Source organism: Thermothielavioides terrestris, chromosome 3 (genome assembly GCF_000226115.1).
Source record: "Thermothielavioides terrestris NRRL 8126 chromosome 3, complete sequence".
NCBI lineage: Eukaryota > Fungi > Ascomycota > Sordariomycetes > Sordariales > Chaetomiaceae > Thermothielavioides > Thermothielavioides terrestris.
The window spans coordinates 641,040-655,334 of NC_016459.1; the positions used below are offsets into that span (position 1 = coordinate 641,040).

Sequence of the window (14,295 nt, forward strand, 5' to 3'; positions counted from 1 at the left end):
TTGATAGCCAGGGCGCGCGCCATGGTGTGGCCAATCCCTGGGAGCGGTGGTCAGTGGGCTCGGCGGGTGCGTCTTTTTTGAAGAGTGGGCGCATATTTTTACCGGTGCCTCCGCCAGTGACCACGGCCACCATGCCGTCGAGGCGGAAGAGAGATGCAGCATCGAGTTTGGAACTCATTGTGCCGGTGGCTTGTGATTCTGTGTCAAGGCGCCAATTCTGCAGGAATGGGTACTTTTGTATCGGGGGTGATCGTTGATGTTACGGCCGACTCGGACAGGAACAAGCGCGGCGCAGCACTATGGAAGGGAAACGAATTCGACAAAGTCGGGGAAGGTGCCGCCGGAGACCGCCAACCTCAAGTCAGACAGCCTGTGCGACGCAGTGAAGCATCCAGAGCCCGCCTACCAAAGCGGAAAGCACACCTGCACCCAACGTTCGCGTCAGTGGAGCAGCAAGTCCGATCTCCGATGTTGGAGAGCTGGAAGCTGCGGCTCATCCAGGGGACGCTGCTAAAACGCCGAAACGTCGAACTGGATGTCGGAGTTGGCCGTTCGCGGCAGGCGAGGTCACTGATGATTTCATGGATTGCTGGCCTCCCTTGGTGACAGTGACGGTGACCGAGACGGTGGCGGCGGCGCCTTCGGGCATTGCCGGGTCTTCGGGGCATTTTGTCGGGGTGGACCTCCGGGGCAAGTGGGGATCCCCCGAAAGCCGGCCCCGCCTGGCCCCTCCATCGTCGGAGTTTCGACAGGCCGTCTGGGCAGCTTCACGTGCGAGCGAAGAATGATGGAGATTGCATCTGCAACTTTCCTCCGTATGCTTCGGGCTGGATGGCTCTGTGTCCTGGTACCACGGGGCTACATCACGCCCAGTGTAAAGTTCAGGTCGTGACTGAACGTCGCCGCAATAACCTGAGCCTCCTGAAACAACGCGGACGTGAATGAGGCGTCTTTGCCCCGGGTCTCCACATCCGTTTGTCCGTTTGGTATGTGCGGAGTAGGGATAACTCCGTGCACATATTCCGGAATTCTCATTATCAACGACCCTCCGAATGGGCCAAGTGAAGCGCGGACAACTCTTGGGCAGCTTTGGCCTGCTCATGCTTGAATGCAGCCCCAAATCTTCGAGGTTGAGCGGGTTGCCCGAAATTCTTCGGGGAACGTTCGCAACCTCGGCAGGCGGTGTGTGGTCGTTGGGATCGAAACCTCCAACAGGGCTGGAATGCTGCTGCCTGGCCGCGGGCCACCTAAATTTAGCAGCCCACATCGCGCAAACACATCAGGCTGCTGCAGATCGGTGCACGCTCCGCTCCACCCACAAGTTCAATGCATGGCCTGGAAACCCCGGCACCAACAGCTTGGAGCTCAGATCCTTCGGCTCGCTTGCAGCCATCGCGTCCAGGATTCGATTCCCATGACGCGTGGACAAGGCGAGGGTGAATGACGACCGACGCATTGCATTCCCACGAACGCGTCTGTCGCGCCCCGCGGGAGGCAGCATCGGGGAGACGGTTCCGGGCCACGCAAACGCCGGCCGCTGGACATTGAATCGGACGTCCAGTGTACATGTTCGAGTGCGGTGCTGTGCGATGCACACAGAAAGGGGAATCACAACATCATCCAAACCTATCCCAACCCCGGTACCAACCCGACTACAGACCTAGACAGAATACCCAAAGCCAAGTGCAGCCATGCGAGAACCTCTAACCCGAGCCCCGCCGTCTCGCAGTCCAAACCCAGCCTGCCAGTCATGATTACCCCAAGCCATCCACGTCGTATCAATCATAATCACAACCCAGTCATCCACTCAGTCGTGGTATGCCGCCTGTGGCGGCTGGTTCAGCTCGCCGACGGCCACCGCCGGCTCCTTCTTGAGCATGGCTTCCCGCTCGCGCTCCGCCGCCATCGGGCTCTGGTACCCGCCCGTGTACTCCACCGCCGTGTCCGACTTGGGCACCGGCGCGTACCTCTTGCGCCTGATGAAGAACCTGTTCGCCGTCCGTGTTAGCAAGTTGATTTTGTTCAGATACGTAGAGTAAAATGGGGAAAAAAGGAGAAGAGAAGGGGGAGAAGAAGTACGTACACAATGCCCGCAATGACAGCAATCACAAACGGCACGCCCAGCCCCACGCTGAGCCCAATAATAAGCTTATTCGACACGCCACCAGTCTCGCCATCAAGCACTTTATTAATATCCCCCAACACATCGCTGCCAGGGGCCTTGCTGCTCGTGGCCGCAGCGCTGCTACTGCTCGTGGTCGGCGGCGGCGGCACGAAGCTGGTCGGCGCGCCGCTGGTCGCGCTGAGCGCCTTGGCCTGCTTGCCGAGCGGGACCGTGCTGGCCACCGTCGTCGCGATGCTCGCGGGGAACGTCGCGGTCGCGCCCTTCGGCACCGCCGTCACCAGCGTCGACACCGTCGTGCGGATCGAGGTTGTCTGCAGCGACTGCGGGCACAGCGCCACGGCTGCTGTTGCGCAGCCCACGCCTGTGAAGGTCAGGGTGGTGGTTAGTGTGGTGGTTTGCAGGTCGTCGTCGGCTGCCTGGCGGGCGCTGAGCGCTGCGGTGGTGGCAGTGGCGGGGTTGGTGCTGGGGGCTGGGACGCCGGAGCGGCCCGAGGCGGTGGTGGCGGTGGTGGTGGTGGCGGTCGGGGTTGCACTGGCGGCGCAGACGTCGAGCAGCGTCGTGTAGAAAATCGGGACGGTCGTGTTGGGCTGGCCGCCCCACGTGTGGTCGCCGATCCCGACCGTGGCGCCGGCGAAGGCGCCCACGCCGAGCGTGTACTCCTGCGCGATCTTGAGCTCGCAGCCGTTCTCGGCGGCCGCAAGGTCGGCGCCGCCCGTGATGTTGGTGAGCAGCTCGGCCACGTTGGCGTAGACGCCGACTTCCATGCCGACGCTGACCTTGGCCTGATCCTCGAGCTCGTTGAGCATCCAGGTCTTGAATGCGTTCTGGCCCGGGATCTTGAACTTGCTGGTCGTAAAGGCGAAGCCAGCGTGGATGCCGACGCGGAGGATCGCCTTGAGGGACACTTCGCCGCTCACGATGGTGACAGGGAGGAACTCGAACTTGCCGCCGTTGCTGAGCGGGTTGGGGGTTAGCAAGGACAACAAAAGCCCGAGCAGCGTCGGAGCAGGGAGGAAGCTCACAAAAAGAGGTCGGATACGTCCTGGCCAAACAGGGCAATGTGGAAGCCGGTCGGATCATCGAGGACCAGGTGGAAGCCGGACTGGATGGTGAGCTCGCCGTCGACGTTGATGAGCAGGTCTATCGACACAATAATGCCGATCTCCATGTCATCGCCCGCCGATACTCCGAGCGGGGTGTTGGATCTGAACAGCGGCAGAGACAAGGCCGCGTGCGCACCAATTGTAAAGTCAATTGCCACGTAAAGGTCGAGGAAGTCGATCTGGAACAAGAGCTGCACCTCTGGAAGCGGCGGCGGGACGATGTCAATGTCGGTGTCGATGGTCACGTTGTCGAAGTCGATCACATCATCGAGCGTCAGGTGGCGGCTGTCATCAAAGGCAGCTTCTATGGCATCCAGGACCTGCTCGCCCACCGACTTCAGGCTTGCGACCGCAGTCTCGGTCAGATTCTTGATTTCCTCGCCGAACTGCGTCGTGAGGTTCTTGACGTCGGCGCCGATGTCGATCTCGCCATCAATCGTCAAGTTGGCCGTGATGCCGGCCTTGAAGTAGCATTGCGAGCACTTCACCTCGATGTCTATCTCAGTGTCGACCGTGGCCCCATTAGTGAAGTTGGCACTGTTTTCAAAACTCCTGCCCCTTGTTAGACACACCTCCCTCCAAGGGGCTCATCTCTGTTCTCGAGACAGCGGACTCACTGGGTGAACAAGACCACATTGTCCCAGGCCTGTTCGAGGGTCGTGCTGTTCCCTATGGTGAAGTTTTTTTGGCCGCGCGCGAGGGCAGCAAGCCGGCGCCGAATCTCCCGGATTGTGAACTCATCCGAGGTCCCGGGGTAGTTGCGTGTCCGTATTCCCACCAGCGGCGCGGGACTGTGCGAGGCAAGTGCGAGGCCCGCGGCCCAGGCGAGGGCGGAAACGACACCAAACGCAACCATGATGAGTTCTGAGCAGACGGAGCTAGCCTGTCGATGCTGGACTCCAGGAGGCTGCGCCGGGGGAGAGGCTGGGGGCCAGCTGCTCGACGGGGCTCTATCTCTTCTTTATGCAAACCGCGAGCCCAAGCCGGGCCGCCATGGCCAGCGTACGGCGTAGTGGAGTGTACGGCACGGACACGGCTCCTGCGGTGGCCGCCGGGCTGCAGCAGCTCCCACCCCCGGCAGGGAAAAACTTGGGATGAAAGGAGTTGAGTGCGGATGTGGCCCCCCCCCTGCTTGCATGCGCCGCATGGCCGCAGGATGTCCGTTCCAGCGCGGCCGCAGCACCCTGGTCGCTGTGGGTGGCAGAACTGCGCTACACTATGTTGTGTCGCCCGCATCCGCAAGGCTCAAACAGCATTGGGGAACAGCTGCATGGCGGAATGGGGCTTGGCGTGCATCGTGGCAGCCTGGGCCCTGCTGGCACCCGCGAAGGAAGCCAGCCCCTGGATGCATCCTGCGCCTCAGCCTCAACTGGAATGTCCCATTCACTGTAGCCTAACTCCACTAGTGCAGTTTCACAATCACAAATGCATCCTTCCGAGAAGGCTGGTCCTTGCCAAGAAACGATGTTCCTCACCGCTTTCAGTTTTCCTGCCCAAAGCCCGCCGCCAGCAAGGCCGGCAGGTTGCTCGCCGCTTCGGCCATCGACTTGGGTTGATCAAATCCAGGAAACACCTCCGAGGCCACCAGGGCAATGAGGTTCGTGGGGTCAGCTTCCGTTTCCGGTTGTACGCAAGACCTCCCCGATGTCGGGAGAAAAAAAAAAAAAAAAAAGGTGGTCGACAGGCACATGCGGTACTGGTGTCGACAGACCTCCAGAAGCGCACCGCATCATCCTCTTTGACCTACCTTTCAAGTCAGACCGAATCAGGACAAGACTTCCAAAGTAAACAAACCACTCTACAGTCTCACTGGATACCGCGTGCCTTTTGAGGTGTGGTCGATTGAGTGCGGCTTGAATTTTGATTCTTGTCATGCGCCAGATGCTTGTTCTCACAGAATCGATACGACTCGGAGACAGGAAGATATAGAGCGAGCGTCCCCAGCGTTCTGCCTGACTTGTTAGGTAGATCATGCGATACATTGATTGAACGACGCAGTTCAACCCGCAGCCCAACAGGGAACGCCAAACCCACTGCTAGTCTCGCTGTACGGTGGGCGAACAACGCAATCTCCATCAGGACATCATCATTGAGATTCAAATGAATGACACTAGGATTGTCGCTGGTATGTATATGATTACCACGGTTCTACGGCCGTTCGCGGGGTGGATTGGTGGGGGTTTATATGCGTGGATCAGTATGCTGATTGATACTTGTTCAACTTTCATGTTGTCATGTCATTCTTGGACGGATGCTGAGAGCTTTCTCACCGATGCTCGCAGTAGTTCGGTGTTTAACTAAACCAACAAGAGCTTCAGAATCTTATTATCAAGCTGCAGAATCAGCTTGAGGGCCGGGGTTTGCGCGAGTGCTGCAATATCGTCCTGCTTAGCAGGGAGGCATTGTCAATGGAGGTGGAAGTGTTCCGTTCAGGTCAAAGTGATCAGGCGAGCTCTTACTCTAGACGCGACTGTCGTCGCCGACCCCCGCGCGCAGGCACTGGCTCTCCAGCACGTCCACCCAGGTTTCGTGATCCCAGCACTCGTCGGCTGCCTGCTTTCGCGTCGCTGCCACCATGCGGATCACCGACGGCGGCTTGACCAGCACTGCAAGTACCGGCCGCGGGCGCAAGTCGAACTGAGGGAGCTGACCAACGTCGAACTGGATGCCGCACCGATAATGAGATTCCCATGAGACCGGCCGGACCCAGCGGACCCCAACACTCGGGAGATGGCTAGCCGGCTCGCGCGGAAAGGGCCTGCAGTTTATCATTGCAGCGAAGCTTCAGGATGCGCTCCGTATCAGTGGTTGAATACACATTGTGTACTTCAGGCTTGCGAGGGCTGACAGTCACCATAGGATATTTCTAGCCTAATCAGGAGCGCATGGCGAACAATTGAAACTCCCAAGCCAGAGCAGATATTGTTACCCGATGACGACGCCGGGGATGAGGACGAACGAGACGGTGGGAGTACCTCACCATGTCCTGCTGAAGCACTCGGAAAATCTGACCCTGTTCACCTCATACCACGCTCTCTCGGAGTGTCTGTTCGACATGGTGAAGGGCTCCGATACTTCGTTCGTCAGGATCAGTGCAGTTTCGAACCATGTCCTGCGCAACTCCGATGTGCTGACTAGGATGTGCTAGGAGGTGGATCGGTACTGCTGCTCTCCCTGAACATGGCGTCGCGATATGTCACATTAGCTCGGGCCAGGGCATGCTGTATTTCCAAAAAGTTACCAAAGAGGTGTTAAAGAATGCACCGGGCCCCCGGTCGGCTACTCGGAAGAGTCGTGCTAGAGCGCTGGGTGACCATCCGCAGAGTCTTCTTTTCCAAATAGGCGGTTCAATCTCTCGTCCTGTGCTTTTCATGAAGGCGGTCTTCGGGAGCAACGCAGAAAGGTTCAACCCAGGCAGATGGCTCCAGGCTGATCAGGAGAAGGTAGGCGCCATAAATCAACACTGGACTCCGGTAATAAGAATGCTCCTAGATACTTATTACATCCTCGATCCATCTACAACGCTAGTTCTACGTTCGAAGTTCGGTCTGGGCTCCTATGCCTGCATTTGGGTGGAACATTTCCATGCCCGAGATGTGCAAGCTGGTGTCATTGGTAGTTCGCAATTGACCTGGGGTTGTACTACAGAGAGCCCTGGCAGGAGAGCCCCAGATGGAGCGTGGCCTTGAATTTGGTATTACGTACCTCGTCCGTAGGTAGGTAGGGCAGACTTCAAATTGCTAGCAGCTGGCTTAATGATGTCTTTGTGCGCTTTACTGTGAATAGGACTCGAGGATGACTTGTAGCAGGTCGCGACGACGCCTTTAGCGGCTATCCCGCCTTCAAAGCGGCATGTGATGTCCAATGATCTTTCCCATTTCTCATTACCCCAAACTAACCCGTCACTAGCTGCTGACGGCAAACTCGAACTTAAATAGCTTCATCATCGCTCGAACCCCTCAACATCTGCTTACCCTGATAGATGCTCGCCATCAACCCCAACATATTGTTCCCATAGATTCCCGGGTGCGTGTATGCATCGCACTTGTACGTGATGCCCCGGGTCATATCCGTCGGGACGAGCCCCATCTTCACGGCCGTCAGCAATACCCTCCACACGTCTTCCACGTGGGTGATTGTCTCTGGAGCAAACGCGAATCAACTTCACAGTGCCTCCGTCGTGCTGTCCCGACGTCGAACCTTGGCCGCGGTGCCTAGCCGGTTGGCAAACACTAACGCCTTCGTACACCGCACCGCCCGATTGGCTTCGTGTGATGTGAACCACATTGGGGAAGAGTATCCTCTGATGAGAGGTGGAATTCACCACCGCATCATCATTATCCAATCTCACCAGTTGCAAAAGACCGAATGCCGCACCTCGCGACTCGATAGCAATTACTAGGAGTAGCAATCATGTAATTAAACCACTGGTTACTGTGTCCTGACATTGCTGGCGTTGCACGAATTGGCAGATTAGTTGCCCCTCAGCTACAGGCCGAGAAAACGCGGACGTCGACGTGGTATAGCAGTGTAGAGGTGGACGAGGTTAGGCCCCGGTTCCATTGTCCAAGCCAAACGAAGAGCGAAGGAGAGCTCGGAGGTATCGGCATCAGTTCAAGACCTCCCACTACCCCTCAATTCGCATTGCGTTCCAACGCAGGATTAGAACTGATCCCTGTTCACCAGTCGTTCATATTCACCTCGGAATAATCTCTCCATCATTTCCAGAGATCCCACGGATCCTTCGCCACAACATTCAAATTTGACAGAATCTCGGCCCCCTCTGCAACAGGCATTCCGGAATCGCACCCTTCACACCCAGCCTCCGTATTCTCTCCAGCTCCTCCGTCTGGCTCCCGGCCCAGCGCTTCCGAGCCTGAGAGACCCAGGTACGCAACATACTCCGTACTCGAGAAGTGGGTAGGTACCTCAATCCTCCTCCCATGCCGGCCCTGATATCCAGTACCCAAGCACCAGCAACCCCCCGAGATTCGGGTCGATACCGTGGACGTCTTCGGCTAGGTCGCCGGCATTCCCGGAATGCAGACGACAATGTATTGCGTTTGTGGGACATAGACTGTGAGCCATGCGCCGTGGGAATTGGCGAGGGTCAACAATATTGCGGCCCTGGCCGACGAAGGATTGTGCTGCCCTCATCTCCGTATCAGGGGCCGGCGATGATGGTGCGAGGAAGGAGTGTCTGCACCAGTCGGATGCCTACCCTTCGCCCGTCGTCTCCCACAGATACGCAGTACATGGTGAGGGCGGCCAGGAATGCCCTAATCTCCCAGGGGCTGGCAGGATTGGTTTGTGGTAGGCCCTGGCTTCACCGTCTTTCCCGGCTGATTCCTTTACCAAGGAACAGAGATGCCCTCCTCTCCGTCCCTGGGAAGCGCATATAAAGGAGGCGACTCGCCCGCTTGGAAGCGGGAAGCGAAAGCAGAACACCGGTCATCCAACCCGCAACTTCCCGGTCACATTGTAACCATCCTCCGCCCGGTTCACCGAACCCACCATCGAATATGCAGCTCTTCAACACCGTTGTTCTCCTTGCCGCCGCTCGGCTCGCTGCCGGAGCTCCGTATGTTTTCCCATCACCTACCTTCCCAGCCACTGGCGAGGTGCGCCAAGCGTAGTTCCATTTCCTGACCCGTCTCCCAGAGCCTCGGCGGGTTCGCCCTTGCAGGCGCGAGACGCTTTCTGGGCCATCACGGGCTGAGGAAGCATCGACTGCCAGGGCCTCCTGGTGTGGGCGTACGAGGGCGACGCCGACGCGTGCTACAACGCACCCACCGAGGCCGCGTCCGTCACGCTCTACGCGAACACAGTCATGAGGTGGGACTTGAGCAACCAGCGCAACTGCGGCAGTGGCCTCAAGAGGGCGGACGATCCCGCGAACACGAACCTCACGGTGACGTCTTTCGTGACCGAGCCCGGCAAGCCTGTCACCCTCGCGACCGGCCCCGGCAAGCCTGGCAACTTGTCGGCTACGGACATGAGCGGAGATTGCCAGAATAACGGTTCGGGTGGAATTTGGGCGTTCAGGGCTACCATCATTGGTTAAGGCTTGGCTTGACCAGACCTCGCCAGGCACAGTGGGCAGGGAAGGTGGTGCGGATCCTTGGTTGCCGGGGTGCGCCACAAGCGGTTTGAGGGATGTGCGGAAGCTGTTGTTTGCGGCTTGGTGGCCGGTGGCTAGGGGGCCTGGCTCGATCTTGATTCAATTATTTGTTTTCGCTGTAGGTGGTGATGTTAATAGCGGAGGCATCTACTTCAGTTTTCAATTATTAGTCTCATCGTCATTTGGATCCAGGACGCGAGATTCGTTCGGGTGTTCGGCGACGTCCCTGAGGTCCACTCGGTCATCGCCGGCATGTCGCCGAGTTGCCGCATCACCAGGGTTTCGGAGCTGAGGCCGTTGACCGTCCTTCAAGATTTTCTGCAGGCGAGTTGGGTGCCGCCAGGGCTATCCAGGCCGACTGCCTGCCCCGATTGAGTAACTGGGTCAAGATTGTATTCCATGAGAAGAACCTCCCTCCGTGGAAGACGTTCCGTACCTCTTTCGATTTGCCACCTGCTTTCAACGCTTCTTCCCGCGGCCCGCAATGACTGAAACCCGGCCGCGCCGAGCGTGTGAGACGCAGGTGTAAGTGAGACCCGCGAGTTGCATTTATACACAGCCCATGCCTAGACTCCGTGAGGCCGGTTCCCCAGAACTGATGGTCCGGCTGGAGGCTCGAGGAATATGCGATGCGGCTAGTCAAGGAACCAACCCGCCGACGAGGCGCAACCTTGAAGGACTGTATCCCCGGAGTGCCTGCGTCCTGGTACCGGTACCCAAACACTTGCACTTCAATTAGCAGATTGAACAAGTTCCACGTGGATATGCCGCGCTTTAGTGTGGAGCAACCGGGACCGGCAGCGGGAATCGGAAGTCGGATAACGGAGAAGGAAATAAGCGAGCCCGGACCTTCAGTACCGGTCTCAGGGGCGACTGAATCCTGCTAAACACCGTCAAGGAGGGTGTCCACTATGAAGTTTGACTTCTCGCGGCACTTTTTCAGCCAATAGACAGGCTGGAACAGGAGCAGAGTACAGGCGGGGAGACATTTGCCGGCAACCGATGGCTCTCCACGCAGCACATGCCAAACATAGACACAGGCCAATCAAGATGCTCAGGGAGCGTACGCAGATTAACTCTGTTCACTTAAATGAACTGGCTATATCATCCAGAGGGGCCGGCCAGGAGCTGATTCGCCGCAGGCTGGGGCTGTCTAATGGCACACTTCCAGACCACGCATCGTCGCTTATCTCTTGTGTGAGACGGCGCAAAATGCCGATGCTGAGTGCGTAGCTGGGATGGTAGGTCCAGAAGTACTTCTATAATACGACTCGGGTTGGCACACGTTGGGGCCTTCTGTCGTTGTCCTTCCCTCAACACTGCATTCGCATCACGTATAGCAACACTGAAACCAGTCTGCCGCCAGGATGAAGTTGCTTTCTGTTGGCTTCGGCCTGATCCCGCTGGTGCAAGCCGGCCTCCGCTTCCCATGCTCGACTTTGACCTTCCAGCGCCTGGACCCCGTTGTCCAGCCGGGCTCGAACCCTTCCGCCCATCTTCACCACATCGTCGGCGGGAATGCCTTCAACGCCACCATGACGGGCGACGTTGGCGAGCGAGCCACCTGCACCACCTGCCAGATGGCCGAGGACTTCTCGAACTACTGGACTGCCGTCATGTTCTTCAAGCATCCCAACGGCTCGTATCACCGCGTCCCGGTCGTGCCCGTTCAGCCGCTGCTGGGAGGCTCGAACGGTGCCCAAGGCGGCATCACCGTCTACTATACGCAATATGACTTGATGAGGGACAACATCCAGCAGCAGCCCATCAAGGCGTTCCCACCGGTGAGTGTGCCCCCTTAGTTCCCGCTTTCGTTCTTACCTAGATAATGTGTCAGGGCTTCCGCATGACGGTGGGCAGCCCGGGCTCGACGTCCCCCCCGCACGTCGGCCTGACTTATCAGTGCCTGCAAGGCGGCAACAGAGGTCCGGAGATGTCCGACTTCCCGACCAAGCCTTGCTCAGGTGGAATCTTCACGACCCACCACTTCCCCGCGTAAGCACCTTATCCTCAACCCCTGGACTGAGAACCAACGACAGCCCTACAACTCGGGGAACAATACGACATACATACACACCGACATGCTAACACCCCGGCCCCCCTGCCCGCAGCTGCTGGGACGGCAAGAGCCTGGATAGCCCGGACCACCAGTCGCACATGTACAACACCATCACGATGAACGGCTTCACCAACGCGCCGCCGTGCCCGGCCTCGCACCCCGTGCGCGTGCCGCAGGTCACGTACGAGACCACGTGGGACACGACCAAGTTCAACAGCATGTGGCCGTCGGGCGCGCCGAACCCGTTCGTCTGGAGCTTCGAGGGCACCCGGGGCTACGGCACGCACGCCGATTATGTACGTCGTTTGCTCGCTCCCCCTTCCCTTCCCTTCATCATGCATCTGCATGCATACATGTCCCACCCCCTTGCCCCCCCCCCCCCCCCCCCCTTCTTCCCCCTTTAACTTCAGGAATGAATAAAGCGCAAGATGGACTGACACTTGACGTCCCGGCCGGGACGGGCGATGATGAATTAGATGTTCGGCTGGAAGGGCGACGCGCTGCAGCGCGCCATGGACAAGTCCGAGTGCTTCTACGATGGCTGCGGCGCCATCAAGAAGCAGGCCATGTCCATCGCCAACCAATGCAAGATCAAGGACATGGTCGGGGAGCAGACCGACGGATGTAGGTGCTTTTCTTTCGTTTTGTTTTCTTCTTCCCGTCGCCCGATGAGTAGGCGGGAGATTGCTGACTTGATGCAATTAGGGCTCCCCGCGCTCCCGGGAATGGCCGAGATGAAGAATTAGGCGGGGTTTGAAGGACTGCGGTTAGGTTTTGTTGAGGGAAGTGCGTAGCTTCGCTGCTTTCTCCACGATCGCTCGTACGGAGGCTTGCCACGATATGGTTGATAGTGCTGTGATTTGTGTGAGTGACCTACCATGTAGCCAGTGTAGGCGTCTAGGCGCTATCAGACGCTTTGCTCAAGCACGAATCTTTGCCGTTCTGAATTATCCGGACGAGAGTTGCGCGTGTTACAGTGGCCGCCGGCTCAGTAGCCGGAGCTGGTTCTACTCAGTCACACAACTCGTCAGGCAAGAGCCAGAGCACAGGCCAAACTAGCTGCAGCACTCAGTGGACATATCGGGACGCCGGACAAGCCGACATAGTGCTGCGTTGCTTAGCTAGTCCGAGATAGCTACGTGTCATCTCATCAGAAATCAAGCTGTGGCCACGGTAAAACACCGTGCGGGGCCCGACACACAGGAACATGGAAAAACATCAAGCCAGACTCCGTCAGCGCCTACTCATAGATATAGCAGAACTTGCCCCCGAGCCCGCCCATGGTGCTCATCAGCTCGCGCACCGGGACGTCGGGGGCGAGCACGCCGAGGCCGCTGGGGTCGTCGAGCGTGCCGTTGGGGCTGGGCGGCATGTTGTTCATGGTGCGGGTCATGCTGACCTCGGCGAGGCGGCGGTCGAGGTCCTGCAGCTGCCAGATCCACCAGACGCGGTCGATCATGGCGTGGTGCAGCCAGAAGGCCGGGTCGCCGGGGCTGACGAAGAAGTCGCCGGCCGGGTCGCCCGAGATGGTGTAGTGCCCGCCCGCGTGCACGCCCCACTTGCCCTGCGCGAACTGGCCCTCCATGACCGTCTGGAACCAGTACACGTCGCTGTTGCTCGTGATCAGGTCATACGTGTAGTTGGCCGTCGTCACCGCCGCCGCGTGCTTGTTGATGTCGCGCCGCAGGCACCGCGGGTTGTAGCCCAGCCCGTCCGAGCGCGGGTTGCGCGGCACTTGAATCGTCGGCGCGATCGGGCCGACGTTGATGGTCATGCTGGAAGGGGGTTGGGGGTTGTGGTGTTAGCCCTTGTTATCGTCCTCTCCGGCGGGAGTCTCAGGGGCTGGATGGGGGAGTGGAAACACACTTCTTGAACGGGCCCGTGGTGACGCAGCCGCCGCCGTCGCCTGGCGGGATGACGTTGTAGGGACTCGGGGCGCCGGGGATGGGAATGCCTTGATGCGCGACCTTGGCGCCGTTGCCGCCCATGCTGCCCTCACTGCCGTCGAAGAGCGGCGAGTTGGCCGGGTCCTTGGCGTAGCGATCCCAGTTCCAGTACTGCGGTCATCAGCTGTGGCTTCTGGCTTGACATTACCTATGTGAAGAGGTCTGGTGGGGCTCACTGGCTGGTATCCTGTGTAGTTGCACTCGGTACGGAGAGCGTTCTCATAGTGCCATACGTAGTAGCGGTGCCACGGGAGAAAGAATGTCCGGTCGGGGTTAATTGCAGTGTTACGGCGGCTGACAACTTCCCTGGACTTACTGAACCGTGGTTCCTGGGCGTCTGCAGGATGTGGATAACGACATAGTCGTCAAACCTGCTCTTCGCGCCCGGCGCCTGGGAGGTTGTCAAGGCCGGCTTGGACTGGAGGCAGAGAACCGCATCGGTGTATTCCTTGCGTTCCTTCACACTGAGATCGCTCCTAAGTGTGGTGTCAACTTTGTTCCCCAGACCCGGAAAAGACATAGACCAACCATTCCTTCCGGCGAACTGCCGTCTCCAAGGTGCAACTCCCTTGCGGATTCTTGGCGAGGTAGTCCTTCAACTTCGGCAAACTGGCCTCGGCCAGCTTGTCCACGACATCGGGCGGGTACGCCCCAGCCGAACAAAGGCCGAGCAAGGCAGCCGTCCACAACACGAGCCTTCGCATCATGCTGAATTCTCTTCTCCAAGTTTTGCTTGGTCGAGGTGTCTACGGTTAACTCGCGCAGGCACCGAAGCTGGGGCTGGGCCTCTATTTACTGCCGCAATCATGTCTTTCAATGGCTGGCTCCTCCAGTTCGTATGGCTGTAAATAGCCGCTCGTGAGGAGTGTCATAAAACGCTCATTTCAGTTGGATGCTCGGATGCCCTGGTAGCCAGTGGCGATGCTGTGTTAGTGGAAGCT

The 14,295-nt window shown here is 58.6% G+C and overlaps 6 protein-coding genes across 6 annotated transcripts; 4 read left to right on the forward strand and 2 right to left on the reverse strand.

The window, feature by feature from the left end:
- Positions 1-225: 225 nt before the first annotated feature.
- THITE_2089061 (uncharacterized protein) lies at positions 226-788 on the forward strand (the record flags this gene model as incomplete). Its single annotated transcript, XM_003653859.1, has 2 exons — positions 226-550; positions 610-788. 2 exons carry the CDS (start codon positions 226-228, stop codon positions 786-788), a joined length of 504 nt encoding a protein of 167 aa, XP_003653907.1.
- A 1,019-nt stretch (positions 789-1,807) lies between these two features.
- On the reverse strand, positions 1,808-4,084 carry THITE_53601 (uncharacterized protein; the record flags this gene model as incomplete). Its single annotated transcript, XM_003653860.1, has 6 exons — positions 1,808-1,988; positions 2,084-2,594; positions 2,658-2,896; positions 3,148-3,227; positions 3,312-3,780; positions 3,846-4,084. The coding sequence occupies 6 exons, from the start codon at positions 4,082-4,084 to the stop codon at positions 1,808-1,810; spliced, it is 1,719 nt and encodes a 572-aa protein (XP_003653908.1).
- A 2,076-nt stretch (positions 4,085-6,160) lies between these two features.
- Positions 6,161-6,406, forward strand: THITE_2089064 (uncharacterized protein; the record flags this gene model as incomplete). Its single annotated transcript, XM_003653861.1, has 2 exons — positions 6,161-6,310; positions 6,377-6,406. The coding sequence occupies 2 exons, from the start codon at positions 6,161-6,163 to the stop codon at positions 6,404-6,406; spliced, it is 180 nt and encodes a 59-aa protein (XP_003653909.1).
- Positions 6,407-8,750: 2,344 nt separating this feature from the next.
- Positions 8,751-9,292, forward strand: THITE_2129448 (uncharacterized protein; the record flags this gene model as incomplete). Its single annotated transcript, XM_003653862.1, has 2 exons — positions 8,751-8,809; positions 8,953-9,292. The coding sequence occupies 2 exons, from the start codon at positions 8,751-8,753 to the stop codon at positions 9,290-9,292; spliced, it is 399 nt and encodes a 132-aa protein (XP_003653910.1).
- Positions 9,293-10,716: 1,424 nt separating this feature from the next.
- THITE_2089066 (uncharacterized protein) lies at positions 10,717-12,154 on the forward strand (the record flags this gene model as incomplete). The annotated part of the gene is made up of 5 exons (XM_003653863.1): positions 10,717-11,133; positions 11,187-11,344; positions 11,461-11,704; positions 11,885-12,032; positions 12,114-12,154. 5 exons carry the CDS (start codon positions 10,717-10,719, stop codon positions 12,152-12,154), a joined length of 1,008 nt encoding a protein of 335 aa, XP_003653911.1.
- Positions 12,155-12,648: 494 nt separating this feature from the next.
- Positions 12,649-14,061, reverse strand: THITE_125575 (uncharacterized protein; the record flags this gene model as incomplete). The annotated part of the gene is made up of 4 exons (XM_003653864.1): positions 12,649-13,183; positions 13,275-13,438; positions 13,671-13,830; positions 13,883-14,061. 4 exons carry the CDS (start codon positions 14,059-14,061, stop codon positions 12,649-12,651), a joined length of 1,038 nt encoding a protein of 345 aa, XP_003653912.1.
- Between the last annotated feature and the right edge of the window lie 234 nt (positions 14,062-14,295).